Source organism: Camelus dromedarius, chromosome 23 (assembly GCF_036321535.1).
Source record: "Camelus dromedarius isolate mCamDro1 chromosome 23, mCamDro1.pat, whole genome shotgun sequence".
Classification (NCBI taxonomy): Eukaryota; Metazoa; Chordata; class Mammalia; order Artiodactyla; family Camelidae; genus Camelus; species Camelus dromedarius.
Window position 1 is genome coordinate 27,528,158 of NC_087458.1, and position 23,866 is coordinate 27,552,023.

At 38.7% G+C, this 23,866-nt stretch overlaps 1 protein-coding gene across 12 annotated transcripts in view; it reads left to right on the forward strand.

Annotated features, from left to right (window-relative positions):
* SMG7 (SMG7 nonsense mediated mRNA decay factor) overlaps positions 1 to 23,866 on the forward strand; it is a 75,476-nt gene that overhangs the window by 29,994 nt on the left and 21,616 nt on the right. For all 12 annotated transcript variants that reach the window (XM_064478072.1, XM_064478075.1, XM_064478073.1 and 9 more), the window contains 7 exons: positions 7,334 to 7,365; positions 9,780 to 9,897; positions 11,693 to 11,825; positions 19,266 to 19,437; positions 20,651 to 20,722; positions 21,595 to 21,745; positions 22,112 to 22,247. In XM_064478072.1, the coding sequence (XP_064334142.1) occupies positions 7,334 to 7,365; positions 9,780 to 9,897; positions 11,693 to 11,825; positions 19,266 to 19,437; positions 20,651 to 20,722; positions 21,595 to 21,745; positions 22,112 to 22,247 (814 nt within the window). The remainder of the gene's footprint in view (positions 1 to 7,333; positions 7,366 to 9,779; positions 9,898 to 11,692; positions 11,826 to 19,265; positions 19,438 to 20,650; positions 20,723 to 21,594; positions 21,746 to 22,111; positions 22,248 to 23,866) is intronic.

Below are 23,866 nucleotides of genomic sequence, written 5' to 3' on the forward strand. Positions count from 1 at the left end.
AGGAATGTAGCCCTGAATGCCGCCTTCTCCCTCACTCCAGGGGCTCTTCTCTTTCTGTTTGTACTCTAGGTATGCATTCCTATCCTATTCTCAATCATGTTTTATTGAAATTATTAAATTATTGTATATGTCTTTGTGTCTTCTACTCTGCCTCGAGTTCCTTAGAGGTATGAGATGCCCACTGTCTTTAAGGCTAGCATGTATATTATTTTCTTGATTATTTAGAGTAAAAATATTTACCTGTTTTCATTTGCACTTGCTAGTTATATCTCCTTTTTTGAACAATCAGTTTGGTCCTCTGCCCTATTTATCTGCTTATATCTTGATCTGTTTTCATATTTTTCATTGTGTCTAAGCCATATGGCACCATTCACTTTTCTCAGTTCTTTTCTTTGCCGTGAGTTTCCTGTTCATTTTGTAATTATCCCAGAGATCCATCATTCTCCTCAGTTAATCTCCCTCTTACTTGCAGACACTGATCTGATCTACTTTATCTCTGAATTTGAGGCAGTGTAGCAGTGAATTCTCTTGACATCTCTCCACCCTGCATTACTCCCAGATTTTCCTAGCACGTTTCTGTCTCTTCTTCCTCCCTCCAGTTTCACCCTGCCCCTTTTTAACGCCAGCTGTGCTTCCTGGCTTGTACGCGCATTCTCATGTCCTTCCAACTCTTCCAGTGCCCTGCTCTGTCAGTTTTATTCTCATTTCCCTGTCTTAGCCTAGACCTTTCTCCTAGGTTCTTTTCTACATTCCAGACATGCCCGAGTCGCTCCCATTGAAAAGCAGAAACTTCTCTTGACCCATGGCCCCCTTCTCTTTCTTTTCGCAGTCAGTGTCTTAAGAGTTGATTTAAACTTCTCCCTCTCATTTGTTCCTCATTTTCCCTGCAGTTTGACCTTTTTTCCTTTCTCTGGCAAGGCTGTCGTTGACCCTTGTTCTACCAAATCCAGCACACTTTCCAGTCCTTACGCTGCCTTTAGTGTTGTTGATTCCTCTTCCCTTTTATCCTCTTCTTTTCCGTACACCACTCTTCTCTTGCCCTCACATACCTGTTAGTTCCTTCTTGGTATTCCTTATCTTTCCTTTACCTGCCCCTTAAAAGTGAAGGTGAGGACGTAGCACCACCCTTCTGCCTTTCTGAGCAGTTACACATACTCTGACGGTTTTAACTGCACTGCTGTGCTGTTCCCTGCAGCACTGTGTCCCCAGTCTTGTGCCTGCCCCGTGCTTGACACTCAGCTCTGAGTGTCTGCTTACATGCCTCCACTTTCTTGTACACCCAGACGTCCAAGCCAACAGTCTGGGAATGATTTTAGACTATTTTCTCTGCTTTGTCTCTCCTTCTACTGATTTTACTTACAGATATTTCTTGAGTCTAGGCTTTTCCATCCATCTGTATTGTCACTTCCTTGCTTCGGAGTCTTCCAGTTTTGCCTCGTTAAAATCCATCTTCCACGCATCTTGTTGTTGTAATCTTTTAAAAATGCAATTCTGACAATACTGTGTTCCTGCTTAAAATTCAATACTGGTTTCCCGTTAGTTAAAAGACAAAATCTGAGCTCCTTCACATGTCATGTGAGGCCTCACAGTCTGCCGTGTGCCTTGATTCTCCAGCTCACCTTCTGAAGCTTCCTACCTTGCGTTTGATGTGGCAGGCTACCTCTCTCACTGGCTTGCCCGTGTTTTTATTGTTGTGCTGCTTTCTCTGCCGGGAAGAACGACTCCTTATGCTTTGAGATTCCCAGACCTGAACTGGCCCTTAATAACACCTATGCTCATTAACTAAATACTCAGATAATACTCACATACTCAAATAATGCAGATTGTCAAGTGAAGGTTGTGATGTAGGCCATTGGAGTGCTGGGCGGTCTGTAAACCTGTGACAGACTGCAGGGAGCGTAGACAGCAAGTTCGCGTTCTGTTCTCTCTCACTGAGAGGAGCTCCTTTGGGAGCAGCGTCTTCCCTAGGTGCTCTTGTGTGGGATTCAGCAGCGGACAGTATGGTTTCCTTTTTTCTCATCACTGCCACGAGACTCGGTAGTGTCTCTAAGACCTGGGTGCGTGTTCACGTCTGCCCAGGTCAGCTCACTTTAGTACAGTTTCTAGGTCTGGCCTGTTATTTAGCACAAATAATTATCATTAGATACTATGTTTATGATTATAATTGATGGCTACTGTCATCCCAGATATTCCTTAGTACTTTGTGGAAATAAGTAAATAACCAAATTATCTTGAAATAAAACCCGTTATGGCTTTTATTTAAATTTCAAAAAAAAATTCCTCTAGCCTTGTCTTCCAAAACAGAAGAGGCTGATTCACCTTTCCTTCACAACTGAGTTTAGGAGATGCTGGCTTATATTCTTATGTTCTGCTTATAGGAGGGAGGGGGTTGGGAGTCCAGGTAGAAGGAGTCTTCCATTGACTCTGTCCCTGATTTGGAAATATCTTCTGTTTTTAAGCCATGGATCTTAATGTGTGTTCTTAAGAGAGAGTAGCCTATATTGGGTGCCTTGCATTGTTGTATCAGTGCTGTGTGTAAGCAAGCTATTTGTTAAAGAAGATAAGCATTAATTAGCTTTTTTCCTCTAGTGACATTATAAAAATGTTACCATAAAATGTTTAACTATTGAAGGCCCCGATTCTGGGGGGGGCTACTTACTATTAAACATTCCAGATTTTTTTTTTCCTTAAAATCGTGTATAAGAGAGGAACTATGATACAACAGTTAGGAGTTAGGTTCTGAAATCAGTGTGTTAAAGTGCTGCCTCTACTACTTACTAACTTGACGACCTTGTTACTTAACCTCTGTCGCCTTGGGTTTCTTCATAAAGTGCAGGTAATGATAGCACGTACTGTGGATTAAATGACTGACTTCATGGAAGGCACTGACTGTAGGACAGTGGGCGCTGAATGCAGTGCTGGCTGTTTCAGTGCGCCTTGTGCGTCAGAATGCGCCACCTGCACTTGCAGGCCCTGGCGACCGTGTTGTCTCCAGGAGTGTTGTTTCAGATTGTTAGCTCTAAACATTTGATTATCACTGAATGTTTCAGATTTTATTCAGCCTTTTAATGACTTTTTCTTTTTTATTGTTTGATAGAAGTGCTTAATTTCTCTTATTTACTTAATGAAACAATATATTGGCTGTTTTCAAAGCTTTATATAATTGTTTGGTAGTGCTATTTTGTTACTGAAGGCATGATGACATTAATTCTTGAGTTCTTGGTTTGTTCACTCTTTTCAATAATTCCTTCCGCTAAAAGTAAGAATAAAAAGGAACTCATGTTGCCACACCTTCTAGAAACCAAGGGGAAACATTTTTAAACTTTTTTCTCTATATGAGCATGGGCTATAAACTGTAACATTAATCTTTTAACAATATTAGTCTTTAACAAAACCAGGAAGAAAACAAAACAAAACCAGTAGGTCAGCTGAGGTGTAGTATTTTTTCTTTATAAAAAAAAGAAAATCACCCAATAGCCAATTTTGTGCTAATCTTTATGAAAGCAGTGGGTATAAGATCACTGTCTATTGATTCGATTTCTTGTATATTATGCACTGTATAAAAAAGCCTAATGATTGTGCAGTGGTAGGAGGATGGGGATTCCTCTTCTGGTGAGGTAGTAATTTTCAATTTAACCCTCTCACCTGTGTAAATGTGTATTTTTGGTACACAGGGAAAAGGAAGAATTAGTGGATAATATATAAACAACCATTTTTAAACAGTTTGCAAATAAATTCCATCAAAAACAGTGTCGCCTACAGGTACTAACTTTGCAGTTACATGAGACCACTTTTTAACGTAGTCCTCTTTGTGACAAGATTATGATATTAATGAATAAAAATAGATCTTTACTCTGAGGAAACTATTGTTGATAATTCCTCATATGGGAAAACTGGTTTGGGAATTTATAGATAGATATATATATATATGTAGATACAGACTTCTCAGTTTTTGGATCAAGTACTCCCTAGAGCAGGAGAGCCAAACTTTTTCTGAAAAGGGGCCAGATAGTAAATATTTTAGGCTTGGTGAGACGTGGTCGTGCCCCAGCTACCGTCCTCTGCCCTTGTGGCAGAGAGCAGCTGTAGACAAGCAGTAAATGAATGGGCATGACTCTGTTCCAGCGAAACTGATTTACAAAAACTGACTCAGTGTGAAAGGCAGGGACTTTCACCCACGGCTGACCACTGCACTAGAACATGAATTTTACTCCTTGTGTTCTTTCTGATAAAGATATTATTTCTTCCGTAATATGAACAGATTTTTAATTTAGGCTAGTGGACTTAAATGTTAGCATTTGATTGACAGAGAACAAAACTGAACCTAGATAGATCTATGTTAGCTTTTTATGTCATAGAGTATTTTTATTCTAATTTGAAAGAAATAGAAATAACTTGGATTTTGGAGTCAGAAAACTAAATTTGTACTTAATCGTATCTAATTGCTTGTGGCTGTGGACAAATTCTTTCTGAGCTTCAGTTTCCTGGTTTATAAAATGGGAATCGTGGTAGCCGTTTTATTTTCCATTGAGCTGTCTTTTCACCAGTTCAGTTTAGCAAGGCTGTTTTAGTCACTGACGTGTCTCTTGGAGCCTGGGAGGGAACTGTGCGCAGAGGTGAGCACCTCTTCCCTTGTCATACTGAGGAATCAGAACTCCTGGAACTTCAGAATGCTTGAACATTTCACATCAGGTAGTTCTTATGAGTTTGCATTTTTGTTAGTGTTTGAATTTTCTGTTTTACAGTTTTCTTGGAGAGGCTATAGTATATAAAAATAGAGTAAAATTTTGATCTTTATTAATCAGTGGAAACCTGCTCCAGAATCTGCTACAATTATAGTTCTTCTCTTAATGATGGCCTATCAGAATAGCAGATTATTTGGAGATAGTTCCTGTCATATGTTCAATTTAATCTTCATTTGACTGGAAATTGGTATCCTCATTAGGCAGGTGTTCATGTACCAAAATGGTATTTGTTCATCTTTACAAGCAAATCTTGTCTGGAATGAGAAGACACCGTGTAGGCACATGATCCTAAGTATATCTTGTATATACCAAAGTATGGATTTTTAGCTAAGATATGGAAGCATAGTGAAGTATATCCTTCGCAGCTTTGCAGCTCAGAATGAAAGGTTATTGAATCGTGTGGCAATGCATGCTCAGAGCTGGCTGTCTCAGTGTGAGGTTCTTCAGTTAGTAGTGCTCCAGGAAGGCCTGGGGCGGGGGGGGGGGGGGCTGTGGTTGTGACGTTGGTAGGGTAGGATACATGGTAATCTCAAATTGTATAATCTTAGGCTGTAAAGGCATAAACCAATAACCTTGTTACGATTTTTTTTTTAATGGCAGAAGTTTAACATTCAAAGCAAACAGTGAAACTAGGCTGTATGGATGATGGAATTTGACGTGATGTTACATTTTAGGACTGAGTGTAGCTGTTTGTTTAGTATTGTTTGTTTATACTGGTAGTTCTCATATAGCTCATGGTTTCTATAGCATCCTATTGTGATTCTGTTTGAAAGCCTAATTTTTGAAAAACATAGTATCTTTTTAAAAGGTAGAAAAATGAAAAGATTCATGTTACGTTTTGATGAAACTAAACTTCCCAATTGATATTAAATACTTAATAAATTATGTAAAACAATTAAATTTAGAATTTTAGAATCTCAGTATTCTCTAGCTTTTATGTCAATTTTTTTTAAATGGAGATCTCTTAAGTTTATATACTTTTTAAATAGAAGATATGAACATAATTTAACCTTTTTCCTTTCTTCACTTAAAAAGTATTTATTGAAAGCACACTGCATGCTAGGCAGTGTGCTAGCAGGCATGGGGGTTGTGATGGTGAGCATTCTTAAAATCTGAGATACGTACTGTGAAGAAAAAATATGAGTGCTTTGAGAGCATAAAGCAGCAGTATCCTTCTTGTATGTAGGGTTTAAGTAAGGCTTCCTGAGGAAGTCGTGTCTCTGACTGAGACGAAAGATGAGTGGCGAGCCAGACAAAGAGGGCAGAGGTATCCCTAGCAGGGGACTCTTCTTTACGATGGCCCTGAGTGGGAAAGGAGCAGAGCACTCGGGACGCCAGAGCCCAGGGGCCCGGAGCACAGAGCTCCGGAGAGAGGGAGTAAGGGCTGGAGTGCAGAGTGCTCTGTAGAGCACTTTCATGAAGGTTCTGCTTTTTTACCCTGAGTGCAGTGGGAAATCATTAAAGATTTTTAAGTGGGCAATTGGTAAGGTCAGATTTGCATTTTTAAAAGCCCCCTCTGGCAGCAGTAAAGAGGACAGAATGAAATGAGACAAGAGTGAAGTGGGGAGAACGGTTTGGGGGCTTTGCAGTAGTCCAGGCAGGGGGTGGCTGTGACCTGGGCGAGAGTGGCTGAAGGGCCGGTAAAGGGAGCGCAGTAGACTCAGGATGTGCTCGGGCTGGTGAAGTCCTCTGGAGTTACAGAGTGCCAGGGATTTGAGAGGCAGTTGCCGTGAGTGACTTCCAGGTGTCTGCTTCTCACAGCCAGCAAGCTTAGATGCAGATGCTAAGAGAAAGAGAACCAGGTGGGGTGGGGATGAACCAGGAGTTTGGTTTTCAACCCCTTGAACACAGGCAGTTCTTGAAGAATTTGGAAGAGAGAGAAGGAGCAGCAGCTAGAGGAGAATGTAGGGTAGGAAGTTTTAAAAATCTGAGAGACTGGGGCATGTTTAAATACTGATGAGAAGGACCCAACAGAGAGGCAGGTTTTTAAATTATTGAAATTAAAGGACCAGAAGCCCTTAAGAAAGGCTAGAAAGAGCATACCTGAGTGGAATTCCTAGTCTTAAGTAAGAGGTGCAGTACCGCTAGTGTTTTAAAAAGGGTGAGAAAGAAGAGGGCCGTGTGAATGCAGTGTTTGGTAACTGGGCATTGCTCTCCCTGAGGTGTGGGCTGCCCTTGCTGAAGAGGGCTGGGGCTGAGGAAGGGGCGGAAATCAGTAGCTTGACAAGAGTGAAGATTTGAAATAGTTACAGCGGCTGGTGACTTGAGAAACAGGGTTTTCTGACCTCGTTGAAGGAAAACTTTATTTGATGGTTATCATTTAATGTTACCTTAAATATATCCAATTTGGATGCTAACTGTAAGAAAGTGAACTCAGGAGAAGAGTTCCTGATGCCCCTGTGAACGTTTCAGTAATAGCATCGGTTTGCCAAGACCTCATGGTCCTCTGGAAGTTAAACAGGAGCGCTGTCTGCAGCGCCGTGCATCCTTCCTGTAGTGTCTGATTCCACTGAACTTCAAACCTGTAGTGTTATTATGTTGGGTGGGCCTAGTTTGTTTCTAACTGATGTTCTTTTTCCTTTTTTCAGGCAGGCAGAAGTCCTGAAGGCTGACATGACAGGTACTGGCTGGCTCATTTGTTTTCCACAGCTTATTTTATACCATTAAATTAAAGGGAGTATATCTGCTTTTCTGTGCTACGTATAGTTCTGTCCTGGTTGCACTGCAGTACAGGGGATGATAACTTACTATTTGTTTTAAATATTTATTGTCTTTATACTTTGAGTTCTTACTTAGATGGCATCTCAAGAATTTTATGTTTTGAATTCTTAAATGGCTTCTCAAGAATTTTATATAATCTGCGCTATGTTGAGTCAAATATTACCTAATTTAATGCATATAATTGTTTAATTTTTACAAACTATCAGCGACTTAAGAGATACAGAAAAAATAATTCATACACCATATAAACACAAGTAAGTATCTTGTGATGTTAGGCTCATATCTTTCTGGTTATAGTTGAATAGTAAGTAAACCTTCAGAAAAAGAAAGAACATTTGCAGGAAAACCCTGCAAATTGAAAGTCCTTGAAATTGAGCTACCTTGCCACTTTGCCTTCTTTTCTCTTTTTCATTTTGATTAATAGCCGCCAGGGTGATTTTGAAAGAATAACTGAACTTAAGTAAGTAAAAGCAGCAGATGATTTTAACTCCAAACTTAAGGAATATATGACAGTAGTTGTGCAGCGATGAATATGATCTGAGTGACAGCACAGTAGCACTTTGCTCTGTGTCACTGTCCGAAACTGTAGAAGAGACAGGGCATAGAGCAACTCACTCTGATTTTTGAAGAATTTAATTCTGCAGTTAAACCCACGAAGAGTTAAACTGTTGTTATAACCAGTACACCTGCCAAAACTTGCAACCAAGAGGAAATGGGCTGTTTAGTTCTCTTTTTCTCAACTTCTAGAATTACAGGCTAGTATTCTGAGAATTTGTGGCTAATCTCATCGACATCTTGTTCGAGGCAAAAAGCAAAAAAAAAAAGCCAAAAACACTTTTCGTAGATTTACTTCGCATAGCACCTTATAGCTGTCATCATGCTCGTGTCAGTGTCGGCTCTGAGCTGCTGTATGACGCCCATGTGCCGTCATTGTAAGCGTAAATCTGCACTGTCTGACAGAAGTTGTACATCAGGTAATGCTAAGCTATCTGTACACCTTTTACATTTTCTTAAGTGTTGAACACCCTCAGTAGGTAGACTTAGGGTTTGACTTTTATAGAGGACATCTGGCTGCCCAGAAACATTAACTAAGTTATTAAATCCACTCATTTAAATGATATTCTGTCTGACAGGTCAGAGTTAACGATCCCTTATAATCCTTCCCCTGCCATCGATGAGTTGAAGCAGGGTTGAATAAATCTGTAAATCTCTTTATTTAGTTATTAAAAACTTAGTAAGGGACTAAGAACCTGATACCAAAGCCACCCCCCCAAAATACCCTATTTTTATTAGCCAGGAAACTCTTGTGAGGACTAGCTCAGATAGCTAGGAGATTCTGTGTGCAGAGTAGGGTGACAGTGGCTGTAGATACTGACATCAGACCTGAAGAAGAATGAGGCTCAGGCCGTTGTGCAGCAGCGAATACTGACTGCAGCCAGCCAGCCAGGCTAACTGGCAGGCAGAAATCTGTCACTGAGAAGCCCACTGTTCAGTTCTTCTGTTGAGGCAGCGGGCTGTCAGTTACTGCACTCGTAAGCCTAGTAATCAGAAAGGCTGATGTGCCTTGCGGGACTCTGGCAGACAGTGTGGCCCCAGTTTGGTAGTACGTATGGGCATAGCCTGGCTTGCTGATTTCATCTTGTACCCAGTCTCTCATTTGGCCTCTTGAGCAGTTTAATCACTGTCTGCTGCTGGTCTTCATTTATATTAAATAGCAAGAATGTATTGCTCACAAAAGTGTCTTGGCAAGCAGTCTGCCAATCGTTAGAATAACACTTACTGTCAAGGCTTTATTGGCCTTGGAGAGTAGGAGTAATAGCAGAATGCCCAAACACCTGCTGGACTGTGAGCCGGCAGGAGACTTCTATAAGGACAACTGTGAAAATGATTCAGAATGAAGAGACATTTGGACAAAGAGATATGCGAGTAAACAGACCAATTTGGGCAGTCCATCATTTCAGTCGGGGTGACTTACTGTTGGGCACATGGCTTCCTGTGGTGCGAATACATAGAAGTCCAAGTTAAGAGCAAAGGGCAAACGAGTCTTTTTTTTTTTTTAGCCTTTTTCACTTCATAGTGTTATTTCAAAACTAAAAGACAAATGAAGAAGCATTTTAAACAGGACTTAGTCATTCGCCAGAACGTGATAGTCATTTGAAACGTGGCAGTATAAAGCTTCCCCAGCAGTCTGTGGTGTGTCCTGAAAGCAGCTTTTGCTCTGGGGAAAGGAGGGTGAAGGAGTCACTGGTATGGTATAATGGTCTTAACTATCTGTTCATCTGTCTGCTGTTCTGTTTTTGTTTCGTTACTCAGATTCTAAGCTGGGTCCAGCTGAGGTCTGGACATCCAGGCAGGCTCTGCAGGACCTGTACCAGAAAATGCTAGTTACTGATTTGGAATACGCTTTAGACAAGAAAGTAGAACAGGATCTGTAAGTATTATCACTTGGGATGTCCCTATAACATCAAGAGTCTCACCAAGGCTTTAGAATAGAAGAGAACAATTTGGTTGTTCCTTTTTAACCGGTGTCAGAGTAAGCTTTTTCAGTGAAAAAAAAAAAAAAAAAAAAGAAAAATTCTAATACTTGTGATTTTTTGAGCAAAATTTTTGACCACTGGTTTTTCTTCAGACATAGTCTTAGTTGGCAAGAGGAGAAATGTTTAGAGTTGAGCCTTACTGAGGACTTTAGGGCGTATCATAAAAACAAATCTGTGTATATTTCAAGTACTGAGAGACAGTGTTTGGATTCTCTGTATTGTATTGTCTTCAGTATATGATTAAAAAAAAGAAACTGAAGGGTAGACTTTAGACAAATCTTTCTTTGATAAATGTGATTCTATAAATTTCTCCCAAAAGAAAATGTGTTTGCATTAGAAGGAAAGTTCTTCCTTTTAATCAAATAAATAAATACTTCCTTTTTTCCCCCCAAAATACAGCAAAAGAAGGATTTTGTATGTTTAGGCTGCTCTACTCATTCTTTCTATGAGGGGTGAAATGGCAGATGTCAGATTCCCTAGTGAGTAAATGAATGCCGTTCATGGAAGGCCTTACGTTATAAGTTGGAACAAGGATGTTAGCCTGGTGGAAAATTAAAAATCAAAAATATTCGATTTAATAATGCCCATTATGCTAAGTTGTGGAGAAGATGAGTTTTTCCTGTCTTCCACACCTAACCTTTATGTTGTTAGGAGGTCTAGTAATAGAGCTTAATCACAATCACTCAAAATCCATATTTTTGATATTAGAGTCAAGGATAAGATGGCATCAAAAGTGCTGAGGGAGTGATTGCCCTCATAAGACATTAAAAACCCCAGTGCCTCAAAAGAGCCTGAAAAGCTGCTGTTGATAAAGAATTAGGTACTTTCCAGGTAGGTTGTAAACCCTTTTCAACCATATTGCTTCCTTTAGTCAAGCCAGTAATATCTTCCTTTCCTCCATCCTGGTTCTGGGTATTTTTATTTGTTTGTATCTTTTTCCCCTCTATAATTTCCAAATTAGGGAGTGACTATATTTTACCATAACTGAATTTTAAATGATTCTCCATACAACTTATTAATGAAAGACAGTTTATAATAAACTTTGGTATGCCACATTTCAGCATTGTGTTGTTTCTTAGTTTATAGCCAAAATTAGTGAATAGCCAAAATTGAAATATCAAAAATGAGCTTATATTTCAAGCTCGAAAGAAAATATTAACCCTAAGAGAAATAAACAAACTATTAAACAGAAAAAGAACGGAGTGCTATGGGAAATAGGTTTTAGAGAAGTAAGAGATATGGCTTCATATTGACCAAAAAAAACAGTTTTTTTCCCCAAATCCAGACATGTCACTTGATAAAGAACAGTCATTTTTCGGCACAGCTGTACAATGTGTGGAAGTTTATTAATAGCTTATTTTTACTTTGGTTGCCCCTGAGGTTTTGATTTTATACTGGGATCCCTAAATAGGCCCTAACTCTAGTAGCACTAAAAGATTAGTAACTGAAGCCACAGTCTGGTTATTCGAACATTTGGTAAGTGTTTACCAAGGTCAGATGCCTTCTACGGCTTGTCTATTCTTGTTCAAAGGGGAGCATAAAGTTATTTAAATAAGTGAATAACTTTAATGCAAGTTTACTGTCTAGTGTGTTATAATTATAACAGACAGTTCTTTCTTGTTCTCAGGGGGACCAGTGTCTGCCCAGTGAGTCACTGCTATACCAAATAGAATTACATTTTGTTTTCAGCTGGAATCATGCCTTTAAGAATCAGATCACAACACTACAAGGCCAGGCAAAGAATCGAGCAAACCCGAATCGGAGTGAAGTTCAGGCAAACCTTTCTCTGTTCCTAGAGGCAGCTAGTGGCTTCTATACTCAGGTGAGTTCTGTGTTGCCTACCAGTTTCGTAGAGTTGGTGGTGAATGTTCTCTTTCTGCACATCTTGTTCATAGAAGCACTTGTGTACCCACTGTGTGATCAGTCCAGGAGTTGATCACCTGTAATCTCAAGGGAATAAAAATGTCCCAAATTGTTTACTGTAAGACTTTTAAAACAGTAAAGACTCTGCTCTTAAAAAGGCGATTGTTCAGCTTAAAGGTTGGCGGTATAATTGTGTGAATGAAAAAAGGGTGATGAGAGCAGTGTATTAGTGAAACATCAGAGGTAGTCGGTTACTGGTGGGGTTAGAGCAAATGTCAGTGTGTGGGTATTGGCGTAGCAGTTATGAGCTGTCAGCTGTATTGTGTCAGGTAAGAAAGAGTCAAAATGTGTGACATCGAGGGAGTCTTCATAGTGTTATATAAACATAGAATTTATCTGGGGCTGGAAGTGCTGTTAAACTAGCTAAGAAATGGAGTAGTTTTTCCTCAGTTTGAGTAATAAGCTACTCTCATCCTCAGAGCCCTTCCTTGTCCTTAGTCACATCCTGCTATAACTTCTAAGTCAGGCAAGGTAAAAGAATAAACGCATCTTTTCTTCAAACAGTGAATTTTCTTTACTATAAGCAGAATTCTTTAGAACATTTCATCCACTTGTAATAGCATTCATAATTTAATTAATAAAATGTACTTAAATTCTCACCTTACAATGACAAGACAGTCTTGTCTTGAGGATCTTGCACTGAAATAAGTTTTTGGCTTGTTCTTTTTCTGTTCTGCTGCTTGACCATTGCTGCCTGTACTTTGGCTCTGTTTTGGTTTTACCATTTCTTAGAATGGTAAGAATAAGAAAAGACCGTTGGAAGATGCCAAGTAGCCATCATCTTACAGAGATTTATTTGTTTTACTTAGGCTAAAACATTCATCACAGTTCATCGCTGAAAGAACTCAAGTATGGTCCTTACTCTCAAAATTCATTTTTAAATTGAGGCTGACTTTTAGCTAGAGTTGATATTTTTGGAGAGAGGGATCATGGTGTGCCACTAATTAATCCTTACAGTGAATTTTAATGATTAATTCATTCTACAAGTAGCTATTAAAAGCCTACTATTTGTAAAGCACAATACTAGACACTGAGACTTGGAGGGAAAAAGGGACCGTCTTTAACTTTCAAGAGACTATTCAGACTGAGGAGATGGATGCATTAATAGATGTAGGTTTTTTTGGCTTTCTGATTATAAAAACATGCATACTAATTTCAAGAGATTTGAAAATTATAAAGTCAAAAATTGTTCATTCTCTCATTCAAGATAAATTACCCCTTTTAATCTAAATGCTGTAGTGTTTTTGTACATGGTTGTACATATCCATTCTTGTATCAGCTTTATAAACAAAATGTACATTTTTCCTTGTATTGTTAAATGGTTTGATAAGCCTCTTTGTGTATAAAGCGTTTTCTCTAACGTATGGAATTTTTTCCGTGTTGGTTTGTCTGAGCTCTTTCTATATAAAAGGATATTAATTAAAAAAAAGGTTTTTTGACAAACATCTTTTTTTCCAGTTTCTTCTTTTGTCCTTTCACTTATTTAATGTTGATTGCCATGTCACCCAAATTTGGGTAACAGTTGTCTTTCCTTAGGGGGGCATCCAATCCAGAGCGGGAGGATCAGCGTGTTAAAAGTTTTGAAATACGGGAATTATCAGATTGGTTTTGTTTGCTTGTTTTTATAGTACAGTTTTCTCTTTGCCTGTTTGTTTGTAGATCAGTGGATGTTTAATAGTAATTATTATATTTAAAGGAACAAATAGCTACTGTAATTCAAGTATTAAAATTTGAAAACACCAGTATCCTACAATAGAGTAATGGTTAAAGAAATTATAGTTTATCTGTAAAGTGGAATTGTGAAATTATTATAAATGATATTTGTGAAGATTTTTTTATTGAGGTATAGTTGGTGTACAATATTATGTTTCAGGTGTACAACATAATGAGTTACAATTTTTTAAAAATTATACTCTATTTATGGTTACTACAAATGTTGGCTACATTCCCTGTGCTGTGCAATATATCCTTGTAGGTTATTTATTTTATAGACAGTAGTTTATACTTCTCATGCCCCTACCCCTATTTTGCCCCTGCCCCCTTTTTTCTCTCTGCTGGTAATGACTAGTTTGTTCTCTATATCTGAGTCTGGGTTTTTTTTGTTGTTATATATATAGTTTTACTTTTTAGATTCCATATATAAGTGATAACATACAGTATTTGACTTATTTCACTAAGTATAATACTCTTCAGATCCCTCCATGTTGTTGCATATGGCAAAATTTCATTCTTTTTTATGGCTGAGTAGTATTCCATTGTTTATGTATGTATGTGGATGTACACACACACACACACACACACACACACACACACACACACACCCCATTTTCTTTATCTGTTCATCTGTTGACACTTAGTTTGTGTCCATATCTTGGCTATTGTAAATAGTGCTGCTATGAACATTGGAGTGAATGTATCTTTTTGAACTAGTGTTTTTGTTTTTTTCAGATACATACCCAAGAGTGAAATTGCTGGGTCATATGGCAGTTCTATTTTTAGTTTTTCTGAGGAATCTCTATGCTGTTTTCCGCAGTGGTGCACCAGTTTACATTCCCCCTGGCAGTGTACAGGGTTCCCTTTTCTCCACATCCTCGCCATCATTTGTTATCTTTTTTGATGATAGCCATCTGACAGGTGTGAGGTAATAATATATCATTGTGGTTTTAATTTGCATTTCTTTGGTGATTAGCGATGTTGAGCATCTTTTCATGAGCCTGTTGGCCATCTGTATGTCTTCTTTGGAAAACTGTTCAGTTCTTCTGCTGATTTTTTAATCTGGTTGCTTGGTTTTTGATGTTGAGGTTTATGAGCACTTTATATATTGTGGCTGTTAACCCCGTATCAGTCATATCATTTGCAGATACTTTCTGTTCAGTAGCTTTGTCTTCATTTTGTCAACAGTTTCCTTTGCTATGCAAAAGCTTGTAAGTTTAATTAGGTCCTGTTTATAAAGTTTTTTTAAGATGAGAAAATTGTGTTATTATTAAGTGAAAAACCATGATATAAAATTGTGCATACAGTTTGACTTCTAAGTGTTAATTAGTCTCAGCTCAGTGGGATATTAACAAAAATAGTATCTTTCTTTCCCCCAGTCATTACTTTCAGCTCTACTTTGTTGAATTCCAGGTACCCATTATAACATCCTGAACAAATTTCATAACATTCTGATTGCTCTTTGGCTTTTAAACATAGTCCAGTTTTAAAACTCCAGTCTCATTTCCGACTTAAATCTCTTTTCCTTCCTTTATGCAGTAGAAATTTAAACTGTGCACACAGCTGAAGTAGGGAGGGGCTATAGGAACTCGATGCAGCTGGCCCTGGTGGCGGTAGAAGGAAAGCATCCACCTTCTGCAGTACATCCCCAGGGTTTAATTAGACACTGATAAATCAGAACAGATCTGCAAGGGAGTAAAGCAGGAATCACCACTTTTGTTAAGGGGGCATAGTACTTGCAAAAACATTTTATAAGTAAGTAAATAATAGAATCATTCAAATGTCTCAAAATATTGTTTTATAAGGAAAAATATGTGGGTAATCTAATTTTGAAATTTACTTTTTGAAATGTTTATAATAAGCATTGATTCTCCCCACTGCATTCCACAGGCAGCGGCTGAGCAATTACAACAATTGTAGAATGAGTAGCAATAAACTTTTTTTCCCGATCTCAACATTAAAAGGACTTTTTACTTACATTTTTGTTGTTATCTTGGTTTGATCATTGAAACAGTTAATGATGTTGCTAACAATAATATTCTATATATCTTTCTTGATTACATGCGGTGCAGATTAAGCTACCAGACTGAGGAAGTAGACCAAGTCCAAATCATTGTACAACTTCATAGACTAAGATGAGTTTTGAATTTTAATCTTAAGTGTAGTTGCAAATCATTGGAAAGTAGGCAAGGAAGTAACATAAGATTTGTATTTTTAAAAGGTTACCTTGGATGTTGTATGGAGAATGAATTAGCAGGAGTCAGGAACAGAAGCTAGGTAGCGTGCTACTATAGTTATGGGAAGATGTCGATGGGTTTTTAACCAGTAGGACTTCCTGATGAATTGGATTGGATGTGTGGGATCAGGGTAGGGAGAGAGTCAAAGATGACTTGAGTTATCAGATTGTCTGGTTGTACCATTTACTGAGGAGAAAACAACTGTGTCCATGTTAAATTAGATACCTGTTTGACATCTCTGTGGAGAGGTCAAATAGGTAATTGGATAAATAAGCTTGGAGCTCAGTGAAAAGTTCAGGGCCAGAGTAAAATTTACAACCGCAATAAAGCACCCTGACTTAGACGTTAGTGTTTGGTATTTAAACCACAGGACTAGGTGGGAACAGGTTTAGCACAGGAGGAGCCACATTGCAACAGGAGAAAATCAGAGAGTAGTGCCTTGGAAACTAAGAGAAAAGCATTTCAATAAGGAGAAGGAGTGATCAACCCTGTTCAGGGCCACAAAGAAGTCATGTAAGAGGATTAAAAAGTGGCCCATTAGATTGGACAACATGGAAGTCATTGGTGAAATTAATGAATACCGTATTTCCTCATTTCTAAATTTTTTGTATTTTAACATCTGTGAGGTAGGGATACGGTTACAAAGGATGGTCAGTTGCCATTTAATTGGGAGGGTTTTTTTTTTGCCTCAATGTTACATAAAATATTAGTTCATTTTATAGTTTATGGTATCTTGGACTTGAAGGTGACTTCTGTAGAGCAGTGGAGATAGAGATCTGTTTGGAGTAGATTGAGAAGAGGCTGATGCACGATTATCCTCCGTCATATTTTCTGCGAAGATGATCCTGACTTAGATATCATCTTGTTTAACTATTTAAAGCATGGTCCCTCAAGCCAGAACCAAATTCCTAGTCCATGTAAGAATGTAACATTATGCTTGTAGGGTTGTTTTTTTTTAAAACATCGAAGAACAGAACAGTAGTCCTTATTCTAAGAAAATGGGAACCAAAGAAGATAGCATTATGTTTCTGTAGTGGACAGTTAAAAGGTGATAGTCTGTATGTTTATAGTCGGTTTTCCATGCTTCGTGTAGAGTGAAGGGCTAAGGAGCCCTGGAGCTGAGTTTTCACAGAGTGACTGCCATCTGGTTTTACTCAAGGTGTTAGACATCTGTTTCTCCTCCTTAGTTCCACCTTGTTTCTGCCCCCAAGCTCACCGGTGCTCTCTCACCCAGAATCCTTGAACCAGCAGGAACTTCCTGGTATGCCCGCAATTCCTGGGTTCAGGCAGAAACTGGACTGTAAGACAGTCACATGAGTTTCCAGCCATGTGTGACTTACTTTTCGTGAACATTCTTTTTTCTTCTTGATAGACACTCAGCCTTGCCTCGTTTTCCAGTCTGTTCTTTCAGTACCTGCCGAACTTAATTCTTTATTTTCTGGCATGTTTCTTCTTGCCATCTTCCACAGTCATCTATTTGTGGGTTGTTTTTTTTTTCCTATTTTTTGTTCCCTCCTTGTACTTCTTGCTTTTTTTATTTCTAGACTCTAGCCACTCTGGGCACTAATTTTGTTTACTCAGTTTTAAGTCAGCAAATTTCCTACTCGTTCCAAATGTACAGGTCTAAGTGAAGATGCAGGTAATTCCTGGGTGTCGTGCGAAGGGAATACAGATTTTATATTCGATTATGGAGGTGGTTATTATTTTAGGAAAAAAGGGGACCTTTCATATCCTTCTGAGTTGGGTCCTGAGGGTGTCTTATTTTGTATTGTGAATTTTGCATAGGGCAGAGTGGTGATAGAATCAAGATATTTCTAGTTCTGTAACCTTATTACACTTGCTATCTCTGTCACTTTTCTTAGCCTTATCTGAAAAAGTGGAGCTTCATGCCTACATACTGTATTGCTACTAGTTTATCTCAAGGATAAAGTAAGACGTGTGTATCAAGTGACCTAGGGAATGAAGTTTATTTTAAATGTAGAGTGTTCTGTGGGCTTATGCCATCCTGGCTGGTATCTCTCCCCACCCTCCTCCCTCCATCCTTCTCTTGCCCACCGCTTTATGTGCCTGTCTTACTCATTTGGCTGTGCGTTCTGTAAGAACACAGGTTTTCTTATTCGTCTCTCTCTGTCACTTACCATGGTGGGTGCTATAATAACCAGATATTTGAATGAATGTATTTATGAGTAAATATTTGAATGAATAAGAACGGAGCGTGAAGAACTGTGTGGGGCCCAGGAATAACACCCCTTGAGGGTGGAGCAGGGTGGGGAGAGAAAAGCCTTTGATTGAAGAACACTGAAATGTTTGGCAAGATACAAAGATCTAGAGAAGCTCAGTTATCAACCATAAGATCAGCTGTTCAGAAGTCCAGTGCGATGATGACTGGAAAATGTCCATTGTGTTTGCTGTTGCTAACCCGTTGTCATATTGACCACAGTTTCAGTGGATGGTGGGCTGGGAGAGGAGCAGGGGTTGTGGAGTGGCCAGATCATGATGGATCAAGGAGTGAGGAGGGGTTGAGAAAGCAGATGTGACCCATGTGCCTCCTTTGAAGGAGTTTGGCTGAGAAGAGGAGGAGACGTTAGAAGGTTGCTAGAGGAGAAATCTAGGGACAAGGGAGGGTGCTTTGGTGGTTTTGTTTTTGTTTTTTTATAATAATAGTTACTGTTATTATTATTACTGTTTTTCTGTGGGCAACACTTGATAGGCCACAGCAAATAGGCACGAGAATTTGAAAGTAGATTTAAAAAATGAGGGGATGACAGGCAGGAGGCAGAAAAGAATGAAATAGGCATGCTCAGGCAGAGATGTTCACTCTGACCAGGGAGAGGAACCCTCTCATACTGCAGAACAGAGAAGAAAGGAGGAAAGAGCAGTGGCCCACATAACCTCAGAAGCCCCTTCCAGGTCTGTAATACATGAGATCTTTTTGTATGCAAAGGCACAGGTTGACCTCAGGCTTAAGAAAACAGAGCGCGTGAAACTCCTGCTGTCTAACAAATGTGTGGGTTTGCACTTCAGTCAATTTGTAGCCAACCAACTTTAATGGTTTTTGTGTTTCTAGGTAGGTAGATAGATAGATAGATAGGTAAATTTCGTGGAGTTGCATGCTGAGTGAGTCTGAATACCCTGTTCAGGTAGTCTTTTTTTTTTTAACGCTATTCCTTTTAGATGTATATCCTAGATTGTTCTAATACTTCAGAAATCAAAAGATATGATTTGTAATGACTGTCACTAGGTATCCTATGAAAGGCTCCCCTCTCTGTCCGGTCTCAGCAGTGTGCATACTAGCTACACACATTAACGTATACAGACTTCCCTGTTGGCGCACCTCTGACTTACCAGTTCTGACTTAATACTAAAGCTTGCTCGTGTTTGCCTTTTAGTTATTACAAGAACTGTGTACAGTGTTTAACGTAGATTTACCATGCCGTGTGAAGTCTTCCCAGCTGGGGATTATCAGCAATAAACAGACGCACACCAGCGCCATCGTGAAGCCACAGTCCAGCTCCTGTTCCTACATCTGCCAGCACTGCCTCGTCCACCTCGGAGACATTGGTGAGCCTTTAGTGTGAAGGGATTGATAATATATTCATGCTTTTCTTTGCAGTAGTCACTTTGAGCTGACTATCCACGCATAACTTAGATTGTCATAAGAGGAAACCTGTAAAATGTATTTTAAGGAACTTAGATTTTCTCAATGTTTTGGGATTGGCAAAAGATCTTTAAGGAAGTAACTTTCATATTAAGATTTAAATTTTATTCAAACTTTATGCAGATATAGGCAAGTAATAAACAGCAAAAATGTAATCAAAGCTAAATTTTTCAAAGTGATGTCATAATATTTTCTGAATTGAATCTGTACTCTTTTGGAATGGTAGGGTTTATAAAAAGTACTCCTTCTGAAACTAGATTGCCTTCTTTCCTTCCTACCAGTGCATTAAAAGTTCATTTTTAACTGTTCCCTTTTTACAGTTAAATTTGTACTTCCATTTTATACATTTTATCTGCGAATGTTATATAACTTACTTATTTCTTGTTCATTCCTTTAAGGTGACCTAAAGGGTTATAAAACAAATTAACTATAGGATTATGTTTTGACTGTCCCCAAGTAACAAGAAATGGAGAACATTACTGCTTTAAAGTTCAAAGATTTTAGATTTCTTGGTGTCAGAAATCATTGACTCCATGAGAGGTCACATCAAAGTAAGCACCAAGTTCTGCGAGGCAATTCAGTGAATAGTTTATTTAGATGGTTTTTGCTTTCAGTGTATTCTTTGCACACATACATAATTAATATTGTAATAGGTATAAGGCGTTTTTCAAAATCACTTTATAAGATATTGAAGAAATACATAAATTTCAGATCCTCTTGTATAGTGTTTTTTGTTTTGTTTTGTTTTTAAGTGCCATATAACTCACCCCTTCTTGTGGGCCGGCTCCAGGTCACCAGCATAGTCCATAGTGGGAGCTGGTGATGCATGACACTGGAGGACCTGAAAATGGGGGCTAGGTAAGCTTTAAAATTGGTTACATGCTGAATGTCCCAAATAGGGAAAGCTGGAGGGACACTTCACACATAATCCTATAGTTAATTTGTTTTAAGATATATCCTGTCTTAATCATTTTAAATTAACTTTAATGTGTTTATTAACTTTAAGACTTAAAACTATAGCTGTTTTGGAAAAATTACCCTGCTGGCTGTTTTATCTGTTTGTTTGCTTGCTTGCTTGTTTGTTTTTAAACTAAACTTTCTTTTTCCCCCTCTCAGCTCGATACAGAAACCAGACCAGCCAGGCAGAGTCCTACTATAGACATGCAGCTCAGCTTGTCCCCTCTAATGGTGAGTGGGCCTCCCACGTCAACTTGCGGTTGACAGTGACATTTTATCCTTGATAGAAATACAGAGAGTAGTTCAAGGCTTACCTTTCAAGTTTGATGGAGCCAAAAGATGTTGAGTTTTGGTATTGATTTTTTTTTTCTTTTAACTATGTATTCTATATAGCTGAAAAGAAATTTTAAAATAATAGTGCTGTTGTCAGTAAAACAGTGTAAACAGAATATCCCCTACTGTGATCTAAAATTGTTTCAACAACTCTGGCTTCCTTAATTACTTATAGAATAATTTTCTCTTTAATACCATTATTTCCCTCCTAGAAAAATTATTATCTCTTATTACCTAAAAGATAGTCCTTTTATCTTTTGATGGCTCCCAAAACAGGTGTTAGCAGTGATTCTTGAATTAAACTACAGCAGATGTTTGGTGGTGTACGTTCTTGTTAAACCATGTTGAAATTCCTTTAAATTCCGAAAGAGCCGCTTTCAAGAGTCTCAGGCAGGGATGGCAGTCGAACACACTTGCATTTACTGTTGTCTGTGGCTCCTTCCCACTGCAGTGGCAGAGTTGAGTAGTTGTGATGGAGACAACGTTGGCCTACAAAGCCAAAAATATTTACTGCCTAGCCCTTTCTGAAGTCTTACTTGAGCTTACAGTGCTCTCCCCCCGAATTGTGTGACTTGTGAACCTAAACATAAGACGCACCATCACTGAAGCCTGCTGCTTTACGTTGTGCCCGTTTGTAAGGAGGTAGTCAGGAGATTTATTTTGTAAAATACTCCTCATTAATATAAAGGTTTGAAAGCTGATCTTCTGTATTCTGATAGCAAGACTTCGTGCATCTTGTGTTACTTTGGAATCTTTACTTTCTCCTCCAGGTCAGCCTTACAATCAGTTGGCTATCTTAGCTTCCTCCAAAGGAGACCATCTGACCACCATTTTCTACTACTGCAGAAGCATCGCTGTGAAGTTCCCTTTCCCAGCTGCCTCTACTAATCTACAGAAAGCACTTTCTAAAGCACTGGAAAGGTATACGATTGCCTTTTCCAAGAGAGTTTTGTAACCTGGTGGCATTGCCCCCTCAAAGGTGGGCAAACAAGCAACAGATGGTTCCCTGTGCGTCTCTTCTCTTACATTTGCCCAGTTTCTGAACCTGTGTAGTAGTTTTGCACATCGTTCTCCCTGAATTCAGCCAGCCAGCCCCTGCTCTGTTCCCAGCGCAGGAGCGTAGGCTGCACGGTACTGACTCACCGAGTGTGTTGAGTCGGAAAGTTAGTCAGCTGACTGCCTTTGGGGATCAGGTGCTCCAGTCATGTGCTTTTGTCCGAGAAGCCCTCCTGTAAGAGTTTCTGGCCGTTCTGCTTAAGATTCATGGACGTTTTTCTTTCATTTCAGCCGGGATGAGGTGAAAACCAGATGGGGTGTCTCTGACTTCATCAAGGCCTTTATTAAATTCCACGGTCATGTGTACCTGAGTAAGAGCTTGGAAAAGTTGAGCCCTCTTCGAGAGAAATTGGAAGAACAGTTTAAGGTTAGACTTTTTAAATAGAGAATTTTTTTGTCTTGTCTAATGAGGAAGCATAAGATTTGGAGGAGGCTTACTCCCAGTTTTTATGTCATTACTTAACTGTGAACTGTTGGTAAAAAGTAAATTTGAAACATAAGAAATTCTTGCGTATAGCATTCCGTCAGTTAAAACTGAGGGTGCTGTCTGCGTAAAGAAATACAGCAGCAGTGTTTTCACCTGGTAGCTGGCATTTGGCAGAAAATACCATAAAGGGGAAGAAGAATTCCTCCTCGGTCCTTCTCAGACCAAGCGCTTTCTCTTCTCGGTTTTGGAAGCCCTGCTTTTGATGCTTTCTCTGTTTAGGTAAGACTCTGGCATTTACCCTGTAGATCGTGTTTCCATTCTGCAGACCGAGCTCATTGTTCTTCCTGGGCTTGGGTCTGTCAGGATCTGTGGGTGTTTGATGGAAAGTAATGAGAGTCTCATTCAATGGGAATAGATTTCACTAATTTGTGTAAGAAGATAAAATTAAGTGACCTTTGTTCTGTTTCTATATATGAAAATAATCTTTTATTAGTATATTAACAGTTTAAATGTATAGTATATATAATACTGGAGGAGTCAAAATTAAGTATTAACTTTATTTTTAGTTCTCTTATTCAACAAACATTTGAATAATATGTATCAGTCACTGTTTTGGTCACTGTTTAGTCACTGTTTTAGTCAATGGTGGATAAGACAGTCTCAAACAACATTTTGTATTTCCTGGTTACATCTGGGTGTCTGCACACTTGGGGCATTGTCTGTCACTGCTTTGGAGCTTTATAAGTATTACAGAAGTTTCACATTCCAGAGACTGTAGAACTTAGACACTTAAGAGACAATAAGTTAGCCAGATATAGTCGTTGTGAAATAGCTTTTAACAGATAATCATATTTTTAGTTGATATTTTTTGTGTGTAAGAGATTATACTGAATAACTGTAATAGAAATAGTTTGTTTTAAAGTAAACTCCTAGAGTCCCCTGCTGTTCTCCGCTTCTTTTAGTGACCTATTTAAACTTAGCCCAAGATTTATAGAGTTGGGTTATGAAGGAAACAGCTAACTTTTTAAAACCCAGCCTAGAGAGAACAAACGTGTCTAAATAGTTTCATTATATGTTTTCATATATGTATGTATTTGGGATATATGAAACTTGTTATATATATATAAAAACACATCTTTGTCTTCCTGAAGTCAGAAATAAAATCTTAAAATTTAAATAGAGATCCGTATAGCTGCTGAGGGGTCTCTCTTTTGAGAGCTTAAAAGTCAGACTGACAGCCATCTTTCTTGGATGGTTTACGTGCAGTCCCGTTAAATAGCGGGGGATTGGACCAGGTGGCGTTTTGAGATTGCTTCCAGCTCTGGTTCTATGAAAGATACTCTGTAAGAGTGGGGCTGAGGGGCGGGATCCTACCTTAATGAGGTTTTCTCTGTATAAATTATCCTAGTCTAAAATGTAGTCAGTTTTGTATTTGGTTCAACCTCAAACACTAATATTCTCTTCAGATACGTATTTCTGACTGAGGTTCAGTGGGTATATGTGGGCAATTGCTAAAATACACTTTGAAGTATCATTCCAATGCTCTGAAGTTAAACATA